This window comes from Onychomys torridus, chromosome 3 (assembly GCF_903995425.1).
Source record: "Onychomys torridus chromosome 3, mOncTor1.1, whole genome shotgun sequence".
Classification (NCBI taxonomy): Eukaryota; Metazoa; Chordata; class Mammalia; order Rodentia; family Cricetidae; genus Onychomys; species Onychomys torridus.
In genome coordinates, this window is record NC_050445.1 from 111,806,545 (window position 1) to 111,830,707 (window position 24,163).

The window sequence follows — 24,163 nt, forward strand, 5'->3', positions numbered from 1 at the left end:
TTTCTTTAATAATGAAATAATTTATTTGTTAATGGATGGACACATTAAGTTTACACACAGCAAGGAGTCTCTAAATCATGATGGTTTCTAAAAAACACAAGTGCTAACTGCAGCCCCCCACCCCCCAAAAAAGCACCATTCTCCACAGTCTCAACACAGGTTTACATTGGCACCATATTTACATAAAGAAACATCTGGAAACACATTTCCCATCCTTCATCTGCGGCTCTCCTGTGGAGGCTGTTCACCTTTAGAAAGATGGTTTCCCCAAACTAGCCACTCAGCAACACACCAGGAGCACCAATTCTAGGGACAGTGGTCTGGGCAAGCCTGCTTGTAGGTCAAAGCTAAAGTGAAGAATGCCCACCTAACCCACTGCCCTCCCAGGCAGAGTAAGAACTCAGAGTAAGAAATTCAGATACATCTGAGGACAGAACGCCTTCCGAATCCTCACGTGTGATTTTGAGATACCATACACACTTGATTTCCTTGGCCATCCACGATCTGAATGCAATGGTGCCAATCAGTTATGTCTTCTTTTAGAAGACCACAGTAAAAGAAAAGTATTAGAAGTATTGATGAATCACATTTCACACCACCTCAACCCAGGATCTTTGCGAACAGAACATGCTGCAGACGATAGTGCTCTGAGCACACAGAACGAGAGAAGCCAGCGCACAACAGAAGTGCGGAGCTGTCTTCTCCCAGAAAGCACTAAGCCAGGAGTAGCAGCGATTGCAATACCAAAGAAACAGAAATAATAGAAAACACACAGGGATGGTAAAGTAGGAAGACAAAACAATGTAGCCACCCCGGGAAGGAAACCTTAAAACACGATTTCGGTGATCAATTACAAAGTACAATACAAGTGGTATTCCTGCCAATATAGCATGGTATAAAACCTTAATGTGTCTATATACGCTCTTCAAAAAATAAGTTCTCTCTTGAAGGGACAGGGAAGAAGGCAAGAGGGGAAAAGTCCACAAAACTCATCGTCAAGTCCCCAAGATATTGCTAGAAGGTTTTGAGTATCATATGCTATCTCCTGTGTTCTTAGACCCCAAATGCCCTTGGCTACATCAAAGATGGGGAGAAAGGCCACAGGAAACTCAGGGAAACCTTGGCTTCTTCTGAACACAGCAGGGGGTAGATTAAAAAAAAAAAAAACAACAACCACTACTTTGAAACCAAACAATAAAACTATTCCAGCCGCCACTGCAGGGTTGGGCCCTACCCAACTCACCCATCCCAGCCTTGGGTCAAGAAGGAGAATCTAGGTCCTGTTGAGACCCTGGTGACCTTGCTAAGGAAGCGGCAGGTCTCCGAGGGCAGAGGCATCAGGCAGCTGCTACTGAATTCAAGATACCTGGTCAGTGAAAGAAAACCCAAATCAAACGTGCTGGGTGCTGGGCGTGCACCCAAAGCCAGTCCTGTGTTTTCCAGGACGGGGCAAAAGTTTCCTTGAGGAATGAAGTCGACGGGCGAGCCCCTGATTTCCCACCTGCATCATGACAGTGAGTGAGGCTTAGGTCTTAGTTTCAAAAGGAACTTGCACATAAAAATATGCACGTGCCCTCACTGACACATTTCTGTTTATGTATATTGTCAAAGTCTTAGCGGCTGGGGTTCACACCTTTGCCCCCTCATTTTGCTTAAGAAAACAAAAGCCACTCTCAAGTTAGCTCTCGGCAGTCGTGCTGGTGATGAGCGGAGGGGTGGGAATTAGCTGCCCTGGGCTCTAAGCCTGCCGTGCCCCCAAATCTACAGTTTTGGTCAGAGAAAAGCCTGCCTACCACACTCAGTCTACCTCCAAAGCCTGACCTGGGCAGTTAGCCTGTCACAAGTGCTTCAAAACCAGAGATCTACCACACATAGATGCAAGGACCAGTGAACAGGGCAAAGGTCAACTGATACTGCTTTACGTTACAGTACACTTCATATTTCAACCAGAAAAAAAAGAAGAGAAAAAAGGGGGAAAAGCAGTTTAACTCAAAGGCAAAATAACGAAACCAGAAAATAATGGCATTTCTCAGATCTTCTGAGTGAAATGAGCGTGTGCACAGGTTTTGTCCCCTCCCCGCCCTGTGCAGCCCGCAAGCTTCTCCCTCAGTCTTGGCTTTCTAACGCTTGGATGCAGTGAGCAGACACAATGCCCTCAGGGTCGGTCTAGCACATGGGGACTGAAGAGGACCTCAAGGCACAGCTGTGTCTTCTAGACAAAGGGCAGACCTGGCCGGCTCCTTGAACACCATCACTCACTTAGACTCTGGAAGGGACTTTATAAATGCAAATGATCCAAGCTGTGTTTCTGTGCTAATTTTCAGCTGGTATTTGGGAAACACTCCAAAGGGGGGTGGGGGCACAAAAACAGGGCTTCAGGATCATTGAGGAACCCACACCTTCCACAGACCACAGAGTGACCTTGTGTGGTCAGGACTGCTCTCTCTGCCAGGGTCTGTCTGGCTCTGAGGAGAGGTGTGTGACTGTGCGGCTGGCTGCTGCCAAGTGAGCCATGGAGCCTTTAGGTGGCACCTGTGGGTCTCAGGAATGTTCCATTACTCCGTGACACAGACTTGGCTCCGAGCAGGGCACAGATTTTACAAATGGTTCAGACTCAATGAAAAAGATTCACCAAAGGCTGAAAACATCTAGACCTCAAAATACAAATGCAAAAATATTCAGGGGAATGAACTAATTTGTAGACAGTTACATACAAAGTTTCTAGAACATCTATAAAAGCAGTCATAAGAATTTATATTCCATTACATTAGTTTATATAAAATGAATAAATAGTATTTATAGGTTTTGTGTGTCTTATGTACATACACATGTGCTCTGGTTTAGCTTAAATAAAAATGCCACAAGGGGGAAAAAACCATCCTTTTAAGCCATCACCCAGAAGTCTCCAGAAGGAAGCTTCCAGATGTGCTCAAAAATAACTCAGTGGGAGGTGTTGGTGACATGGGGACCCTCCTGGTTACTTGCCACAGAAAAGAAACGTGGCTTCTTTCTCTCAGAGACAGTGGCTCCTGGCTCAGCCAGTGCCAAACTCAGTTATTGCTGGGAGTCCAACAGGAAACAGGTTGGAGTGGGCCAGGGGTAAAGAAGCATCATCACTTTTGTTGTGTGGACAATGGAGATCTCATCTATCTCTGAGGTAGGACAATGTTCCAGAGACAAGTAGCATCAACAAACTTGGGGCGTGGGGGTACCTTGAGACACAGCACACAGCCAGGCCCCCAGAACAGCACGCAGGGGGCACACTGTTCTCCTGAGCTGCCGAGTGCCCGCTCTTAAGCGGGGACACTGAGGCACGGCGGCTGGGCCGCAGCAGGGCTATCTGGAGGTATTCCTGGCTTCTCAGTGCTCTTCAGTTTTGCTTTCAAAGCTTCCTTTGGGATTTCTGAGACTGAGTTCCCTTTGAGAAGTTTGTCTGCTTCGGTTTCCTATGTGCCAGACAAAGCTTGAACTTCTCTCCTGGGCGAGTACCATCATGAGCCAGAAAACTAAGAAGGGCCTGGCCGGCTGCAGGACAGTGCACAGGGGCTGCTCAGAGGTGAAACTTGCTTAGGGCTCAGGATTCTTGGGCTCTTCAAATGGACTGGAATGTACAGTCTCTCAGCACTGACGTGGATGGACAGAGAAGCTACCGACTGAACGCACTCAGAACCGCAACCCTACGTGCTTTCTGCAAAACGGACAGCTGATTTTGGTCAAGGTGGTGCATGAGGTTTGCGTGCAAGGGCATCTGGGCAGGTTTGGTACTACCTAATCAGGTGTGGTGGAGATGACCTGCAGGCCCTCTCCTATAGCCCAAGACCCGCCTTGTGCCCATCCTGGAGCTTGGCTCTCTTGACGCTGGAGCTGGAATAGCCCTCGTCACTGCCCAGGCTCTGCATGCTGCCTCGCTCGTCCGAGTCACTCACGCTGCTGCTCCAGCCCAGGTCCCTAGTGAGGTAGTCTGTGCTCTCCACATCCACGTCCACGTCCACGTCCACGTCCACGTCCACGTCCACATCCACGTCCAGCTCTTCTGCAGGGGATGAAACACATGGGTGAGGACCTGCTGCAGAGCCCTCGGGACACCTCAGAGTTTCCCATATCCCTTCGTGGACACTGCTAGCTAACTCTTGCAGTGGGGCTACACCTGTCCTGCCGCTCAGCTCCTGAAGGCCTGAGCTCTACCTTTTTTATAGTTTTATTGCGTTTTTATTTCGCATGGGCTTGTGTGCTCAAGTGAAGGTTAGAGGACAGCTTTCGGGAGTCGGTTCTCTCCTTCCACCATTAGCCCCGGGGTCAAACTCGAGCACAGTGGCAGGTCCACAGAGCCACAGAGCCACCTCGACAGCCCCCACGAGTCCTGTCTTCTGTTCTGGGGCCGGCTCTGTTGCCTGAAGCCCCTCTGGCAGGTGTGGCTCACCTCGGTCTGAGTCAGAGCGCTCTGAGGAGACGACAGAGCCCACGCTGTCCATCCGAGCCCTCTCGACACCCAGTTTCTCCAGCCGCCGCTTCAGACGCCGCTGCTCTCGCTGAAGCTGGTCTATTTGGTGGACGGCTTTCCTGTCACAATCTTCAAGTTTCTGCAAGTCAAAAAGGGTGGTTGTTGGAGTCCATGGGGCATGTTGAACACCAGCAAAGGACCTATACCTGCCCTGCCAGCAGGGAAATGTGCTGTGTATCCCTAGGAGCCAGGCGGTGTGTGCCTTGTCAGGCTTCTCTCCTAGACTGGGAGTTGGCTGGCCAGTGACTGTGAGCTTTGTCTAACTTCAGCATGCACTGTGGGGCTGGCTGGCTTGTCACAGAGATGCAGGGAGAGTTCAACAGTCTGAATCTTATACCCCTTGTCCTTGGTAACCCAAAATACTACAACCCCCTGACCTGGAATCCATAGCTTCAGTAACCATCTGGACACCTCTCAGAACTGGAAAGCCACATAGCATGTGAGCTCTGAAACACTATTTAAAAAGATGTTTATCCCAGCACAGTCCCGATTACAAAGCAAGTTCTCACATCACACCAAACCCCAAACCCCAATTAACTTCTGTTGCTAGTGGGAAATCAGAGCCCTTTAAAGTCCTGACTCTGAACTGTCCAACAGAAGCGTCTAGAAGTGCAGTTCCACAGATGCCTTACTCTTACAAATCTGCCCCCAGCTCCTTATATTCTGCAGATAATTAATGAGAGTAGCTCATTATTTAATTGTAGCTGTTTGCTTCCAACAGGGGCTCTCTCCCAGAGCTGTCCCGTCTGCAGGCTGCTAACTGGTAAGAAACTGGTATTTGTCTGACCAAGCTATGGCTGAATGGCGCAGCAGTGTATCCAGAGTCGGCACAGACAGACATCATGAGGTGCTCAGGACGCATGGATGCACAAAGACCTGGTTCTCTCGGGGATCAACAATCCAATTCTAGAGACACCCGCCACCACACAGGACACTGACAAATGGGCACCACGTCAATCAGTGAGTCAGGGGTCCTGTGACAGGAAAGAGTCAACAAAGGCCTCGAGCACTGGGAGCCCTGTGCAGAGATATGAGGCGTGAGGAGACGCTGGCCATGGTGAAGAGGGGACAAGGGACCGCAGAGGGCATGGCAGCTATGGTGGCTCTGGTTCCAGAACACACAAGACCAGGAACGGAGAAGGCTGCAGTGGGCTGCTGCAGAGACTGCAGAGCCCCAGCGACAGCTCGTCCAGAGCCCCTGAGGCATTTAGAATAACGTGTGCAGCTGAGCTTCAGCAGCTTTGTCTCTCAGGGGGCAACAGATGTGTGTGGGGGTACAGAGCATGTAGGAGACTGTGGGGTCTCTTTCAGTTGACAGTGGTGGGCACTGTCAAGCCGTGAAACACTGAGGTCTTGGTGATGGTGGGGATACCAGTGGCTCAAGGCATCAGGGCCTGAATTTCTGACTGGACCCTTTAACCAGGTTTTGGATGTTGGGGAGGCAGGTGGGATGGGAGGAACCCAGAGACCATCCTGGAGACACACTCCTGTTTGCCCCTCACAGCACCAGGCCTGAAGAGGCAGAGCGGCAGGCCAAGGCACCTACCTTTATGTGCAATTTGGCTTTCGTCAGCAAACTCAGTGTGGTGTGTCGGCTTGCCTCAGGGCCGAGCGGCACCAGGCCCTTCAGCTTCTCTAGGCACAAGCGGAGATGAGCACGCCTGTGAAAACAGAACCACAGCAGCACTTGAGACTCCTACATGGGTTCTGGAGTGTAGGACTGCCAGACCCAGCAAAGACCGGGGGCAGCAACCCTATGAGGTCAGGCACCTGCACTGGAACCCAGTGAGAAGCCGAACTTGGAGCTTCTAGGCTGATTCCATGTGTAACTCCGGGGCGTGGGGTATAAAATCTGCTTGTATCAGGCACTTTTATCAGCTTCTCCTGAGTCAGAAGATGACATGCCCAGGGGAAAGTCCTCAACCTGTGTTTCTCTTTCGAAGTTATTGAATCTAATCACTGCCGTGCATAGAATTTTTATGTTTGTAGTTATTTACTGAGGCTTTTAAATATATATATATATAGTAGCAAAGATTTTGGAAGCAACCCAAACAACCACTGTTTGGAATTCAGTTACGGTATATTTACATAGGGAAGACCATGCAGCTATGGACAGGTATATCACAGGTAATGCTGACAAATGTGTGGTTGAGAGAACCACACCTCCATCTCAAGTGTGCTGGACAAAGGCTGATGTGGAGGGACCACAGCCACACACAAACCCTGTGTCACAGCATGGCCAGAAGAAGTATAGGAGCCCCCACAACTGTGGACGTTTACGGTTTACTGAAACCTTGGTTTGAACGCAACTCTAGAACGGAATAGATTCCATGAATATGAGAAATGGCCAATTTCCAGGTGTCTGGGTAGGTCTAGCACCTCCTTAAAGCCTTTCCGAGCCATCCTAGCCCACAGGGAATCCTTCTTTCTGGGGTTCTCCATGTGGTCTGGTGTCTGTCTCTCAACCCTTCACTCCTTGGGAAGCCTAGCTGAGGTTTACTTACTGACACTTAACATGCACACAATGACTGACTGCATCAACCCTCCCAGTGGACTTCAGGCTTCTCAAAGACAGCGTCCAACTCATCACATCTACATAGAGCTTGGCCCCGGGCATGCCCATTCCCACACTGCCAGCCAGCCAGAGTGCCTCCAGCTGGTGGGGAACAGTGAAGTCAGTGCCTCCTGGGGCAGCACTGGGAAACGTGGCTTGGACCTCGTTCTGAGCCCCCTGCCCCACCTGGATCATGGTGCGCTGAGGGCCTCTGAGCTCAGGGATCACAAGTAAGCTGGCTGATGGAAAGGCCTGGATGCTGGCTGTGAAGTCCTGCCCTGGGGAGGAGCCCACAGTAAAGGCTCAATAGCATTAGCTAGATGCTGGGGGTGGGGGAGCAGAAGCTGTGTGTACAGTACTGGTGGTGGATAACATTCCACCACAGATCAGCCCATTAGAAATATTGTTTGAGCAGAAGCAAAACACAATGCACATGTATGAAAATGCCACAATGAAACATTTGCTCGCACACTAGAAAATGACTACTAAAGAAACACCACGAAGGCTGGAGACAGGTTAGTGATTAAGAACACTGCTGTTCTTCCAGAGGACCTAGATTTGGTTCTCAGCACCCACACTGGGCAGCTCACAACCAGTGGAAGATCTGATGCCTCCAGTCTCCACAGGCACCTGCACTCATGGCACATACTCATACACAGGCACACATTTTTGTTTGTTTGTTTGACACAGAGACAGGGTTTCTCTGTGTAGCCCTGGCTGTCCTGGAACTCACTCTGTAGACCAGGCTGGCCTCAAACTCAGAGATTTGCCTGCCTCTGCCATCCTGAGTGCTGGGATTAAAGGTGTGCATTACCACTGCCCAGCTTGGAATATAATTAAAAAAAAATAATCTAAAAAAGGAGAAACTGAAAAAATACTAGTGACTACACATGACAGGACCCGTTTACACTGACTTAACTCCCACTGCAAGGCTTGCAGACTAATTATATTTACAAGTTCACCAGCTTGCTTGCTATTTGCAAAGACTGAAGGGGACAAGTCTGTCACACTGTCCTCCTGTGATGTAGTAACACACGGACACAGACTGGCAGTGTACAGATCTGTCACTGTCCCCTGGGTCATCTTACTGTCCCATGAGATGGTCTTCTGTTACCAAGAGTGGCTTTTCGCTCCTGTCCTGGCAGGGGAAGGTAGTACCAAACACTAGCTCCTCCTGCCCCTCCGCCTGCTGCTAACAGCCACATTGTCATTGAACCCAGGTAATGAACTTGGGCAGCTTCCTGCTGGCTCTTCAGGAGAGTGCTGTACTTAGCATGCGTAGACAAAAGGCTTGAGACTACAGCAGTGGAGAAGCCATGCTTTCACCTGCACTGCACCGCACTGCCCTGCCACTGCACCGCCCTGCCCTGCCCTGCCCTGCCCTGCAATCAGGGTGCTTACAGTCAGGAGTGGTCTGTAAGCAGCAGTCCACACTGATTGCCCACAATCCTCTTGGTTGCCAAGTACCCCAGCACCATTCTTTATCATTCTCCACCAGTCCGTGCTACACAAGCCAACATTAGTGCAGGGGTGCGGAGCAGAGGTTGTTTACCACTTACTCCCCATGTGACACTGAACAAGCTACCTAACTTCAGGGCCTCTATGTCCTCATCTGTAGAATGTGTGACAGAGCCTACCCCAGAGAGTCTCTGTGGCTCTCTAGAAACCCACATAGGGTCTGATGTGTTGTATTCTGCCTCGGCTGGTGTTACTCTTCCAAGCCTAGAACTTCTACACGACGGTAACTATCCTGAGCAAATATGAACAAGCAGGGTGCTGCCATGTTCTTCCTGACCACCAGCAAGCTCAGGGTCCTCACCAGGCAGGGGATGAGCAATAAACCACTCAAAGAAAATGGACATCTTCTGTCCTTGAAACAGCTAGTAAGTAAGCTAACCCTTCTGTGGAAACACAGGCATTGCTTATGGAAGGATCAACAAAGTGTTTATAAGTAGTGAGTGGAACAGGAGGTCCCTCTGAGGCCCTGTGTGCCACGTGGTAGCAGGATCCAGGTCAGGAGGGAGGCATGGGCCTCACTTTCCAGGCTGCAGGCTGTCATTCTGAAGTGCCCCAGCCTCCCTCCAAATCTATCCCAAAGATCTTTGAAAAGCAAAAGGTGAGGATGCAGCCCTCGCTGGAGAGCCGCACATCCGGAGAGCTTCAAACCCTCCCACAGCAAGAGAGAGGTACCACAGCCAGGAGCGACATTAAAACAGTTTGAGGGGGGTTAACGGAAGAAAACTATCAAATATTGCTGAAGGACAGGAAAATCTGAGTATATGGAAAAATCCACACATTCCTGGCAATGACTCCTCACAGCAAAAATGCCAGGGTCCCTAAAATTTAATACAAGTTCACAAAAACAAAATCCCTACAGCTTTCGTTTAATGCTGGAAAATTAGTCTACACTTCACCTGGACGAATACATGTGAGAGACTGCCACATTTTGGAGAAAGCTGAGGAGGACTGCTCTGCCCAGATGTTGACCCGCTGGAAGCTGTGATGGCCGGAGGCAGCGCTAGCATTGCGGCAGCGCATACACGTCAAGAGTGCAGAACAGACTCTCAAGAAACAAGAGCTGCATTCACAGAGAAAGGGCAGGCGTTTGTAGGCTCTGGCCTGGGAGTGGACAGGTCACCACCAAAATGTACCCCAACACACTGAAGGTCTAACTACAAACACGTTCACACGATGATGCAGAGTGCTGTTAGTTTTGCTCAGCTTTCCTTAGTCATGAAGGACGGAAAACCAAATAGCCAACAGAGAGAAATGACCCCAGGGCTAGTGGTGTTCACATGCTAATGCCTTGTATACAGACTCAGTGTGAAAACTAACAGTGTCCACCCTGCGCTCCCTGACTTAGAAGCTGCCAGGCTGCTGTGTGAGCTATCACCTTTTGCAGAGCCTGACTTTAAATAGGAACCCTACAGCAGCTGAGCACTTGCTGATCAAGGGGCAGACCGAACCAGGGTCAAGGTGGCCTCCATGTGGCAAACGCTCGGTTCTTCCATCCACTCCTTATTCCTTGAAGGGATTCTCAGGGGACTACTGTCTTCTTCCTGGGCACTGGGGCCATGCTGGAGAAAGCAAGTCCCTGCCTTGGAGCCATTTAAGATCAGCTCCCACCCAAGCGTCTGAATGGACGCCCTTTGTCCTCTTCCTCACCGACAAGCCCCTCAGAGCTCCCTGCGTGCGGTCTATGATAATCTGCTTTCCTCTCTAACTGGGTCACATTACTCTCTCACTCACTAACTGACACTGAACTTTCTATGTGGCCAGCTCACTACCAAGGACAAAAAGATGCCAAGTTTTCTGTTTCTCATCAAATACTGGACCCCGGGAGCGTACTGTGTCTGTCATCTGACAAGAGTCCCCCAGAGCACGATGACCTGACCTTGCTTAGAGCTGGCTTTTCCACTAGCAGGTGCCTGTGATTACTATCCAAAGAGGAGAGGGTGGGCCTTCGGAGCTCTGTCTCCCACCATGGTGTGTGCACAGAGCCCTTCAGGATCTCTAGATGTGCACAGGCTGTGCTGTGTGGAGTCGGAAGAACCAAGCCTCACTAAGGAATCCAAGCCTCATGAAGTGAGTAGGGCTGCCACTGGTTCGTGTTGAGAACGAAGTCTTGCTGAGCTAAACAGAACCCAGGTGAAGACTGCATGTCATGCCTTAAGGGAAGGTACGTTTCCTCTTCTCCTTTACAGTGATGTCTTCATCAACTGCAGGAGTGGTGTCGCACGAATTTGACTGAAGCCCTGGAAGACTCCTCATCATCATGCTGATAAATCTTTGTAGAAACACAAAGGCAGCAACATGCCCAGTGATGTCCAGAAACAGCGGCACAGTAGCTTCATGCAGAAGACACTGATTCTCTTTACTAATCAAGAACTGCGCAGTCACGCCTCCTTAGGATTTCCTTCCCAGGGCTTGATTTTAATATAAAATAGATTCTAAGGAGTACCTGGTAGCTCTGTCTCACCCGGTGACTGTTAATTCTGGCAATGAAGTCAGAGAGTGTCCTCAGAGCCCCAGGCAGGGGCTGGAAGTTGGAGAAGCAGACCACACAGGCCTCTTCTCCCAACCTCCAAAGGCAGATGGTACCGGAGGTAAGCACCGGAAAGAAGGTTCTAGTGGTACACTGTCAGCACGGCCTGCATCTGTACGCCGATCACTGTCTGCCTTCACTAAGGTGCCAACAGTCAAGAATTGATTATAGTATCTTAGAATGAAATCTGAGTGTGGTCAAGGGTGTGCAGAAGCGGAGAAGGTGTGTACAGCACACTCTGGCCCAGTGCACACCACACCCAGTATGCACCATGCCCACGTCCTGCATATACCATGCATGACCCTTTTGATATAAAGAGTATGGCCATTTGAAAATCAGAAACCCAGGGAAACAGTTCTAGGGACCTACGATTATCAGAACATTCTCCAGAAAAACTACTGGAATGATCTCTCATGCCAGGCTGGGCAGCACTAAAGTCCTATTGGACAAATGGAGACCACAGCACAGACCAGGGCTGTGAATCTCCACAGAGCACACACACCAATCTTTAGTCATAGGGTCACAAGACCCTAAGCCTGGCAAAGCCCACACCTGTATCACCCTAGAAAACATGGGTGCCTGCTATTGAAGGAGAAGCAGAGGGTTCTGGGCAGGCCCCTGCTGTGGCACTGACTCCAGCTCCATCACCACAGGCCTTCCTAAAGACACTTACACCAGAGCAATCCCAGACAGGGACAGAGCAGAACCCACACACAGCATGCAATGAGGCGGAAAGGATTCCTGTGTTCTGAAGCTCACCAACCTGTTAACCACAGGAACCTATAGTACCCCAAAACTACACAAACCCTGCACACTTTTTGCAAGAGAGGTGTAAGGTTTATGTGGAAATGCTTTGCTTAGAGACGGAAAAGAGGTCTCAGCAAATGAAGAAACACACCGAGTCCTGGATGGAAAGATGTAGTAGCTTAGTATATACTCTTTTTTGTTTCTTTTGTTTCGTTCTTTTGAGACAGGTTGTCTCTGTGCAGCCCTGGCTGTCCTGGAACTGGCCTCAAACTCAGAGATCCGCCTGCCTCTGCCTCCTGAGTGGGGGATTAAAGGCGTGCGCCACCACCGCCTGGCTGGGCATATACTTTTAAAGGCTAATTTATTGGAATTATTCAGTTTCAACTTTTGATATCCTAATACGGGAGATGAGGAATTGGAGGACTGATCGAAAAAATGTTTTGGAACTGGGCTCTGTGACAGGTTACCACAACCCCCATACATGGAGGCTGAAGTGAGGAGACCGCCCCCCCCCCTTCAAGGTCATCTGGGCTACATAGCAAATCTGAGGCCTGCTTGTGCTACAGTAGTGAAGTTGTGTTTCAAAAAAGCAAAGACAATTTGTCATAGAAAAACATGGCCACCGAGGCTGGAGAGAAGAGTCAGTGGTCAGGAACGCTGGCTGCTCTTCTTAGAGGATTCCAGTTCAGTTCCCACACCCACACAGTAGCTCAGCATAACCGCCCTAACTCCAGTTCCAGGGAGTTTTTGAACTCTGCAGGCAACAGGCACACATGTGGTGCACATACACATATGCAGGTAAAATACCCATACACATAAATTAAAATAGATATGTCTATAAAACAAAACAACAACAAGAACTTGGATGGAAGCAAGAATTAAGAACACACAGGGCAAGGGCCATCAGTGAAAACTGGTTTCCTGAAGGAAATGATAAAGCAGAGAGCTACACAACAGATGTGTCTTTCATGCACATCCTTATCCTGTGGAACTGCAGGTGCTTAACAAAGCCTGGTACCATCTTTCTTATGGATGCCAGGTATTTAACCGCTGAGCCTCAACCTGGGGGAAGGCTTGTTCCTAATGTCTAAGGTGCCACAGAAACCCAAATGTAACCAACTCTACAAAACCGGGGGTGGGGGGGATCCCATCTTAGACTTTTTTCTAGGTCATTTTTATTTTGAGAGCCCTCACTATTTTTACGTGCTCTATATTTTTAAGATTAAAAAATAATGTGTACATGTGTATGTACATGTACTACATATGTGCTTGGTATCCATGGATGTCAGATCCCCTGGAACTGGAGTTACAGACAGTTGAGCAGCATGTATGTGCTAGGAATGGAATCCTAGTACTTTGCAAGAGCAGCCAGTGCTCTTAACCACTGAGTGTGCACTGAAACTCACTCACTCTCTCTCTCTCTCTCTCTCTCTCTCTCTCTCTCTCTCTCTCTCGACTACGTGGATCAGGGAGTGTAACTCATAGTAGGTGATTGCTGGGTTTGAGCCCAGCCCAGCCAAGACTGGGTGTGGCAGTGTACGCAGACAAGGGAGAGGAAGAAGGGTCAGAAAACTGGAACCTCTTCCCCTGGGTTGCAGTAACCAAGGTTTGGCTAAATGAAGCGATGGAGGCCTTCCTTCCTTCCTTCCCTTTCAGACCACATACTGTAAACAGGCAAAGAACTTGTCAGGACAGTGTAGGACCAAATCCCAAAAAGAACAGGAAGTAGGAGAGTGGAAAGGACTCCTGACAAGCCCAAGTTGAAGGACACAGGGAAGCAATCTGAGGTCTATCCAGCAGTGCTGACTTCAAACCACAGACACAGACACTCAGACACACACACACACACATACACATACACACACACAGAAACAGACATACACAGACACTCAGACACATACACACACACACATACACACACACAGAAACAGACATACACAAAGACACTCAGAAACACACACACACACACACACACACACACACACACACACACGCACGCACGCACATACACACAGAGACACATACACATAGAGACAGACACACACACTCAGATACACACACATACACACATACAGATACATACACACACAAAGACACTCAGACACACACAAAGAGACACATACACACATACAGACACACACTCAGACATACACACAAAGACACTCAGACACACACATACAGACACACACAAAGAGACACATACACACAGACACACACTCAGACACATACACACACATACAGACACACACAAAGAGACACATACACATAGACAGACACACACTCAGACATACACACACATACACACACACAGACACGCACATACACACAGAGACAGACACACACACTCAGACACACACACATACAGACACACACACACACAAAGACACTCAGACACACACACAAAGACACTCACACACACACAAACAGACACATACACACATACACACACAAAGACACTCACACACACAGACACACACAGAGAGACACAGACATTCAGACTCACACACACACATACAGACACACACACAGACACTCAGACAGATAGACACACACACACAGAGACAGACAGACAGACACACACACAGACACTCAGACAGACAGACAGACAGACAGACACACAGACATTGTGTAATGCTCTCACAGAAGAAAAAGGCATAAAGTCCCGGGAGGCCTGGGATGCAATCTGTTTTTCCTCTGCAGTGTTGGGATGGGACCCAAGGCTGTGCGCGCCAAGCATGCACTCCACCACGGAGCCCTGGCCCTGAGGGCTGGAACTGGAGAATACAAATAAACAGCCACACAAAAGGTCTGAAAGAAGGATAACTTGAGGCAGAGACAGCCTGATTTACCTAGACTTCTGCAGACATAAGAGAGACGCTAAGGATAAGGAAGGACGGTTACAGCTACCATCTTCCACCTGAAGAAAATCCTGAGTTTCTAGCCCTGACGTGTGCAGCTCAGCCTTAGAGCAGAGTCACAAAGCAGAGCAGTGGGGAGGCCCACATGTCACACTCACTTGGAATCCTGCAGGGTAACAGAACTGAAGGTTTGGTTTTCTTCCCAGCTCCTGCCTGCCTGGTGAGGGCCTAGTCTGTCTTTTCCATAGTTACATACAATTCTGATCTGACTTTCAGAGTCTGGGTCCCTTAAGAGGTTTGCCGGACACAGGGCCATCATCAGAGCTGATCTTCCTGTTTGCACAGGCACACAAAAGCCTTTCCACCTGGGTGGGTAGCCTGTATTTAAGTGAATGGATGCTCGGGACACAGAATGAGGCTGCTCCATGGTCTCAACCCAGCTCCAGTGAGAGTCACCTGGGGAGCTTTTGAAGAATTCTAGTGCAGAGCCCCAGCCCAAAGCAATTAAGTTGGATCATTTCACAAGGGCTGGCACTATTTGTTTGTTTTTAAAGTTCCTCAGAGAATCATTATTAATTGTTTCTCAGTATAGTAGAGGCCTGTGGTTAAGTTTACTTTTTTTTTTTTTTTTAAATAAATCTCTACTGCTGGATATGATGGCACACGCCTTTAATCCCAGCACTTGGGAGGCAGAGGCAGGTGGATCTCTGTGAGTTCGAGGCCAGCCTGGTCTACAGAGTGAGTTCCAGGGCAGCCAGGGCTGTTACACAGAGAAATCCCGTCTCGCAAAACAAACAAACAAACACAAAGGAGTTTTTAGTGGAGATGGGAAATTTGCTTTAACTCCTTCATGGAGAAGGGTAGTTGCAAGTGTAGGAACCTGGCTGGGTGGACACACATAATACTCACTACATCCATTTTACCTTTGTATGTTAAAATTTCCCCATTAAGATTTTATTTCACAGAATCAGTAGAAATAAACAGTTGCTTTCCGCCCCAGAAAACTCATGTATATATGTATGTATAATGCATTTAACACGTTTTAAAAAAATTACTTAAACGTTTTGCCAGTGTGTCAAAAGTGCTGAGAACTACCAGGCAGCGCAGCTGAAGGAAGGTTAACTTGACTGGAAACAAGGTTTACATCGGAGCAAGCAGCCATCCAGGAGTCAGGCTGGGTTTGGTGAGGCGCAGAGAGTGTCAGGCCCCTCTGGCAACAAACAGCCCAGACCTCCATGCCATCCTCCTTATTTCCACATGCACAGCTGCCTGAGTCGAGACTCTTCACCCACAAGTTAACTGCAGCCATGTATGCATGTGCACACACACTGCACATATCACATACATGGGATTAAGGCTGTGATTAAGAGCATACCCAAGCACGTGAACACCCTGAGAGTGGGTGGGGAGAGGGGAGGGCAGCAAGCTCTTCATCCACCAGGTGATGCGTGCACACCACTGGTTAGAGGGCCCGAGTGAGCTCTTAACTCAGAAGTCACCACTGGGAAGAGGAGGGAGGGTTAAAAAACGTGATGAGTAATAGATGTGTCAAACTCAAGACCCCCACTCACCTGTTCTTCTCCATCTCATTGTGGGTGGACCTGAAAGAGGAGCAAAGAAGTAAGATTATTTTTGTCTTTCAAAAGAAATAAACTATTCTTGGCGTTTTTTCCCCTCTTCAATTATTCTTGTGTTAAGGAATGACTGCAAGCTGGGCATGGTGGCCCACGCCACTAATCCCAACACTCAAGAGGCAGAGGCAGGTAGATTTCTGTGAGTTCAAGGCTAGACCAGTCTGCATAGTGAGTTCCAGGACAGCCAGAGTTACATGATGAGAACCTGTCTCAAAAAGAAAGAAAAGAGGCCGGGCGATGGTGGCGCATGCCTGGAATCCCAGCACTCGGGAGGCAGAGGCAGGCGGATCTCTGTGAGTTCGAGGCCAGCCTGGGCTACAGAGCTAGTCCAGGACAGGCTCCAAAGTTACAGAGAAACCCTGTCTCGAAAAACAAAAAAAAAAAAAAAAAAAAGAAAAGAAAAGAAAAAGTGCCTTCAACACCAATGTAACTGAACGTGTGTGTGTGTGTGTGTGTGTGTGTGTGTGTGTGTGTGTGTGTGTGTGTGTGTAAGCCACAGGGCAATGTTAGCATCTTTTTAGTATTGTTCTCCATCTTACATACTGAGACCAGGCCTCTCAGTGAACCTGGAGCTCTGCTTAGGTAGACTGATGGTCGGAGAGCCCTATGGCTCTGTTTCTATACCCACTGTGCTGGGGTCAGAGATGTCTGCTCCCAAGTCCAAGTTTTACGTGAATGTCAGGCACCCCATGATTGTAGGGCAAGCATATCACCTAGACAGCTATCTCCCTAACCCCATTTTAACTCTTTTCTACAAAGCTGGTACAGAGGAGGTAGATGGGGTGACTCCTTGGGTTCTTATAAGGGAGTCTATACAGTTCAAGGGGCTGGAGAGGTGGCTCAGTGACTAAGAGCACCTGGTGTTCTTGCAGAGGACCTGGGTTCAATTCCTACCACCTACATGGCAGCTCACAACTATCTGTAACTCCAGTTCTCCAGGGGATCTGATCCCCTCTTCTGATCTCAGTGGGCACCAGCTACATATATGATGTATGTGACATACAGACACTCATATACACAAATTTATAAATCTAAATAAATACAGCTCAAGGAACTCCAATGACTTATTAAGAGGCATGCAGTCTTTTATAAGGAGGAAGAGGGTCACTTACAAAACACAGTTGTACAGTGTGGTGTGCCCTGGAGTTGCATAACACTCCAAAGCTTTCTTTATGTTATCTGTAAAATCCTGGGGGTGGTGTCATACCCCCGCCCGACCTCCTAAGGGCAGCATATACTAAACTGTGATGCTGTTCGGGTACAAAATCCCATTTTAACTGGTGAAATAACTCCTCCTCAATTCAGCTCCCTGAATTAAATGCCTCATGCACAACCTCAGGAGAGCCGCTGCTCCCCACAGCAGTGAGGTAAAGCAGCGTTTTCAAATTCAACACGAAGAAGACAATGTCTGGTAAAGCAGGAGCTGGAATGAAGAAAGGCAACCTTTGCCCTCCATGGTGTGGAGATGAAATAATTTTACTATCAAGTCCTTGGTTAACCCCTCTGTTAAATGGGAATACAAAATTGCCGATAATCTACGAAACGAGCGCTGATCAGTGAGGAAGCGACCATAAAAGTGACGGGCAGGGCTCCGATGCAAGGCATGCTGGGTGAGAAGCCCATGATTAGTGTTTATAGCTGACCTGGCCTTGGACTCCATGGCCAGGGCTCCACAGCCATCCAAGTCAACACCATTCCTCCGCATCTTCATGCAGCTTCTCTATGACTAGGCATAAAAGTGAGGAAGCCCATCTTTGGAAAAGACTGAATCTGGACTTATCATGTGGAATTCTGTGGACTCTAACTGGCTCTGGTGTGAATTCTGTGAGCCCAGGAGGTAAAGTCTCATGGCGGCCATGGCGAATGCTCAGCCATGTATGGTATCATTGGCACGACAGCCAGGTTCACTCACAGATCAGGGATAGTGTGTATGTCTGAGTCGGGGTAGAGGGTTGTCTTCAGACAGCAGATTTCTAGCCCAGCATTAAAATTTCTCTTCCAGAGACTGGTGAGAAGGCTCAGCAGATAAAGGTGCTTGCCTCAACACCTATGACCTGAGTTTGATACCCGGGAGCCACTTGGTGGAGGGAGAGAACCAACTTCTGAAAGGTGCCCTCTCATCTCCACAGGCCCACTGTGGTGTGTGTGCACCTACACGCATCCACACAAACAAATACAGATGTGATAAAAACAAACTTCTCTGCTAAAAGCCCCAGAAGATTAACTTCTGTTCACGAGGGGAAACAAATGAGGAAATAATGATGCATCTAAAGTTTTGTTTTTAGGACCTCCAAACCAGTTTTCAGTTGGTTCCCTGGGTTCTCCATCAGTTTGGTTTAAGTCTTTCAGGGACTGGCAGGGACCCTCGGTTAACAAGAATCTGGCCCGAACTGCAAACACGTGGCTTCAAACACGTGGCGTTTTACCTTTAACTGGGAATTCTAAGTTCAAAGTCTGACAGGTTTTTTTTTTTTTTTTTTTTTAATAGAGCTGGTTAAGACTTCCCTGTTTAACTACAGAGAAGGAGCGCCCCCACCCTGTCCCTGAATATTGGGAAGAGAAAGAGCATCTGGGGTACTCTTACTGACAATTGGATTCTTTGAAGAGCTATAGATAGACAGACTGACGATTTCTATTTACATAAAAAAAATCTGATCCCCAGGACAAACTTTATCTACAAATCCTGCAGGAAGCATAACTCTTGGCAGTTTTTGACTCAAGTTTTAGAAATGACAGGTTTTACTTGATTACTTAAGAGTGTTGAGCACATGGTACCTTTTAAAGGGGGGCGGCCATCTAAGGTGTAACTGAAGTGTTCTTGGCTTGCTGACTGAGTTAGTCATTAATAAGCAGCAGCCAGCCCACTGAAGGGTGAGCACCAAGATTCTAAGGCATGGTAGAATGCATAGATACTTTCTGTGTCAAACCATTTTCGTGCAGTCACCGAGGACTCTGGAATGGCCATAAGGTCAATCCTACCCTATAACAGCATGCCCTAATAAAAAGATAACACAACCTAATGCAGTATGTCAGAAAGCCGCCCCATGCTAGGTCGCCTTCACAGCCACTCCTTATAAAATAGTTCAGTGACCAAGTGACTTCCTCTTTCACATCAGTGGGAGAGCCTGTTTAACTCACGTTAACAAAATACTCCTCTAAAAACTCTATCACAGGCAAAGGCATGGTACATAGTTCCAGCTACTTAAGAAGCTGAGGCAGGAACAATGTCAGACCTAGGAGTTTGGGCTAGCCTGGGCAACGGGACTGTCTTTACCTTTGGCGACTGAACCCTGGGCCTCACACATCCTAGACAAGCACTTTACCACTGAAGTCTATCTTCTGTCATGAGATGTTTTTCTTTAAAAACAACAGCAAACAAAAACATGAAAAACAAAGCTCTCAATTTCAAGTCTAAATAATAACTAAGTGATTTTAAAAACCAGCAGGAGAGAAAGATCCTGTCTCTCTAATCCAGTAGTTCTCTGGATGATTCCAAAGCAACTGACATTCACTATGCTTTTATTATTATTATTATTATTATTATTATTATTATTAATTTTTTGACAAAAGCAATTTTAAAACAAACTGCATTTTCAGTTCCCAAGAAGTTTGAAAAAAATGGCTGAATCTTATTCTTTATTGTCCAAGGCAAAGTATTTCCTCAGACTTCACAAGCAAAGAGCATACATAATATTTCAACCTGAACATGTTATTGTCAAAGAGTTCTGTGAACTAGCAGTATCTCCCTGGCCTTTTCATTTCAAATTCATGGTCACATGGCCCTGGGCAGAAGGCTGACTCTGACTGGTGTCCAGCTACTCTCTGATGGTGTCTCACTCCTCAGGAGAGGGATATGCCAACAGCCATGGAAGAGACCATGCCTACAAAAAAACCCTGCTTAGACTTTAATCCTGGACTCTGAGGGCTCCTTCCTACACTGACTGCATCACACCCATTCACTGTCAGTGAAGTGCACAGACAGACACGACAGCCTGGCCTCTAGGAATAGAAAGCAGGCCTCTTAACAGAAGGGTTTTCCGCTTTTACAAACCCAGGAACTGCAGCCACTGTCCAGGAGCACTGCAGGCTAACGACAGGAGGAGGACTCTAGTGATTAGCTTGGCATTTCAGCTCTCACTATGCTTTTTTAATCATCCTCCTGGGACCAAGTCACTTCACAAAGCCTTTCCAGGTCCCTCCGCAACCTTCTAAAATGCAGGACAAAGAGTGTTAGGGAATTGGAGTAACCCTAGTAAGGTGGACGGTCCCTCCCAACTCAGGAGTGCTAACAATACGGCCCAGGAGTACACTAGCACAGAGACAACACAAACAGCACACCGAGCCTTTCAAGTTCTACTGTGTGAAACTGTTCCCGAAGGCAGTGGAGCCCTTTCTGATGCCACTGTTGACTCATGGCAGTGTGAAGAACAGCCTCCTTAAAGGCTGGAGTGCCCGTGTGCAGCACTACTGACTACCACCACCAGGCTATGCTAGATGAGAGGATGAGGAAAACCCACCAGGTAATTACTGGGTCAGGTCCACCCTTCCTGTGCCTCAGTCAGGAGCGTGGCGGCGCAGTGTGAGGCCCAGTCTGTGAGTCCAACACTAAGGGCTGTGGACAGGTGAACCAAGGACAAGATGGGTGAACTGTAGGTGTGAGTAGGCACTTCCTGGGTTAGTGGTCTGTGTTAAGCCACAGAGGCTACCCTATGTGGCAATCTATGTGCTTGTGGGAAGTTATTCATGAGGGAGAGGGATTAGGATTCTAAATTGCTGATGAAAATGTCAATGATTTCAGGCATAGCCTAAATTAAATGGCCCTAGTAACATGGACTCCTACTAACTAGTTAGGGTTTTGTTTTTATTTTTTGAGACAGGGTCTCATTAAGTAGCCCTGTAGTCTCATATGTAGCTAGTCTGCAATTCCCAGTGTAGACCAGACTGGCCTCCAACTCACAGAGATCCACATGCCTCCTGAGTGCTGGGATCAAAGATTTACCCCACCATGCCCAGCTTCAACCAGTATTTTTCTTTCTTACTTTTTTTTTTTTTTTTTTTTTTTTTTTCCAGAGCTGAGGACTGACACCCAGGGCCTTGTGCTTGCTAGGCAAGCACTCCACCACTGAGCTAAATCCCCAACCCCTCCAACCAGCATTTTAAGGGCAAGGAGTGGGACATAGGGACAGTGACAGAGGTGACATGTTGTTGTGGATCAGGGGCTGTGAGCTCCCAGTCATTAACTAAGCACTGTGGTGAGACAGACAGCTTCTGAGGACTGAGGCCATCGGGGAGGCTAACAGGAAAAGGCTGGAGCTCGCTGCCATCCTAATGCTGCTGCACCTACCCTCTCACAGAAGTGTACTCTAACCTCACTCACTCTGCTCAGGCATCAGAAACAGAGGCCACAACTGGGTTATCAGACAAACCACTGCAGTTCATTTACAACTTAAATATACATTTCTACCACCTGTGTCAGGCCAGATACCTCGTTTATAAAATCTTCACTATGACCAGCAAAATCAAACGATAACATGCTGCATTTTGAATGAAAGGAAACGTGGGAACTCTGTTGCTTGTAAAGAAGGCAAAAGTAGTGACCCATCTGCTAGCCCCATGGAGTTTTTGCTTGTTCAGAGGGTGAAGATTAGAATTTTTTTAAAAAAGGTCATAATGAAATGTAAGACAATGTTACTTTCTCCTCAGTTTCTTCAACTTAAAAAGAAGGGCTGCTTAGCACCATGTGTGCATTACCGGACCCTCAATGTATCTGTAGGGCTAGAATCCCAGCAGTCAAATAACAATCAGACGTCTTGTTAGCTACAGAGGAGGGGAACATTGAACAGTTACCTGCTATTGGTGCTGTTCTTCTTGGTCTTGTTCCTCCGTTTGAAGGCATCTCTGTCCTTGCTACTGTACGGCAACATGGAGGCATACCCATGTTCAGCTTCTAGAAAACCGAGGGGTCCCGTTAATGAATGGGCCCAGAGCATCTGACACCCTGTCCCCGCGTCCGTTTGTCTGTCGGAGTCCAGGCACGGGGCTGGCGCAGGCAGGCGGAATTCTGAGAACAATGCCTGCTCTTTCCTGGCGTGGACGCCCTCGGTTCGGAGCAGGTGTGGAAGGTTCCAGCTGCTCGCCGCCCCCCGCGCTCGGCTTTTGGGGCGCGGGCCCGGGGGTTGGCGCTCGCGGCCAGCCCGCGCCCCAACCACCCCAGCGGCCGCCCGCCCGGCCCGCAGCCCGCCGTGCACCTCTCTCCCTCCGCTCCAGGTAGTCGGCCGCCTCCAGCAGCAGCTGGATGTTCATCCCGACGGCTGTCGCCATCCTGCACCCGGCGGACCGCCTCTCCGTGCCCGCGGACCGCCGGCCGGGAACGCCGAAAAGCCGCCGCGCTGGCCAGCCAGGAGGGGCAGCGCTGGGACAGCACGGATCCCGGATCCCAGCAGCGGCCGCTGAGTGTTTATCCCGACTCGCCGCCGCCCGCCCCCGGTCCCGTCCCTTGACAGGCCCGCGGCGGCGGTGCCCCTCATTGGGTCGCCCGCAGCACAGCCCGCCTCCAGACCGCCGCAATTGGGTAAGTGCCCGCGGGCCCGCCCCAGAAGCCCGCTCCTCCCGCTGGTTGGCCGGGCTTGACAAGGCCCGGACTCCGCCCTCTACACCCTATTGGCCGTAGGACTCGCAACTCCGCCTCGTGCTCCTGCTGCCTCCCATTGGCTGCATGCCGACAGCCGGGCCCCCTTGGGCTCTGCGGGCATTGGGCAAGCACAGTACAGGGAATGCCGCTGCACCCGCGCCTCATTGGCCAAGCCCTCGGAAACCTCCCAGCTACGATGACGTCACCGCTCTGCCCAAGCGGCAGCCCACCTTCGGGCAGCTGATTGGCTACGAGACAGGAGGGCACGGGCGGAGCCCCGCCCCCTGGCCGCCGACCTGTTGCCCACTGTCTCCGGGGAGAACTTCAGGCCTAGCTGGGGACCTCGGACAGATGGTGGTGGCACGTAGCTCCCACCCCAGGAGGGGAGGGGGGAACGGCCGGTTCCCTTAGACCACACTCGCACCGAATGGCGCAGTGCCTACAGAGTAAGGCTGAACCTGGACCGCCCACTCCATCCCAGAGGAAAATACTCGTGAACAGGCCTCTCTCGCCAGGCCACAAAGGGTGTGTGCTCCACCGGCACCCACTGGAAAGCTCACTCTGTAAACATAGGTCCTTGAGCAATCACTATTTTTGAAATGAGAGATCATTCGAGACCCAAAGTGCAATGTCTACATCTCCAATTTAAAAGGCAGGAATAAAGCTACAGGTTAAGAACTCTGAAAATTGAAATGAGCAGGGGATTTTAAAATGAAACTTATTAGTGATGTCAGTATGCAATGTTAGCTTTCCTTGTACACATATGTCAGGTAATCTACCTACACTGTTTCATCCCTCAGGACAACCCCAAGGGGTTGTCATCCTTACCTACATTTTGCACATGAAGAAAGAAGCTCAGAGACAAGTAATTTTCCTGTTCTTCCTTAGCTTGGAGAAAGACCTGAACCCTTGCTGTCTCATCCACAACTGGCCTGGCAATTCTGATTTGCAGTTGTACAAAAAAATAAACAAAAACAAACAAACAAAAAAACCCATGGCAGGTACACAGAATTGCAGAAAGTCACAGAACGCAATTCAAACTGTGGGTGCAGCTCAGTGGCAATGTTGCCTGGCATGTACAAGGATCGAATCCAGGGCTCTATGCTGACACACACAGAAAGCAGTTTTTCATGAAGGCACAGAACTTCTAAGTAAGAATAAAGAAAGGAACCATTTGGAACATTTTAAAATTG

General features: G+C 48.9%; 1 protein-coding gene across 2 annotated transcripts; it reads right to left on the minus strand.

Moving 5' to 3' along the window:
- On the minus strand, positions 1–24,163 carry Mxd1 (MAX dimerization protein 1). Of its 2 annotated transcripts, none has more exons than XM_036181218.1 (6): positions 22,588–24,163; positions 22,187–22,286; positions 16,277–16,306; positions 6,048–6,162; positions 4,421–4,580; positions 1–4,030 (listed from the first exon to the last, which is right to left on the minus strand). In XM_036181218.1, exons 1-6 carry the CDS (start codon positions 22,658–22,660, stop codon positions 3,807–3,809), a joined length of 702 nt encoding a protein of 233 aa, XP_036037111.1. In that variant the 5' UTR covers positions 22,661–24,163; the 3' UTR covers positions 1–3,806. The 2 variants fall into 2 exon arrangements, with proteins under 2 accessions (XP_036037111.1, XP_036037110.1); XM_036181217.1 differs by having other exon boundaries at positions 1–4,033; positions 22,588–24,162.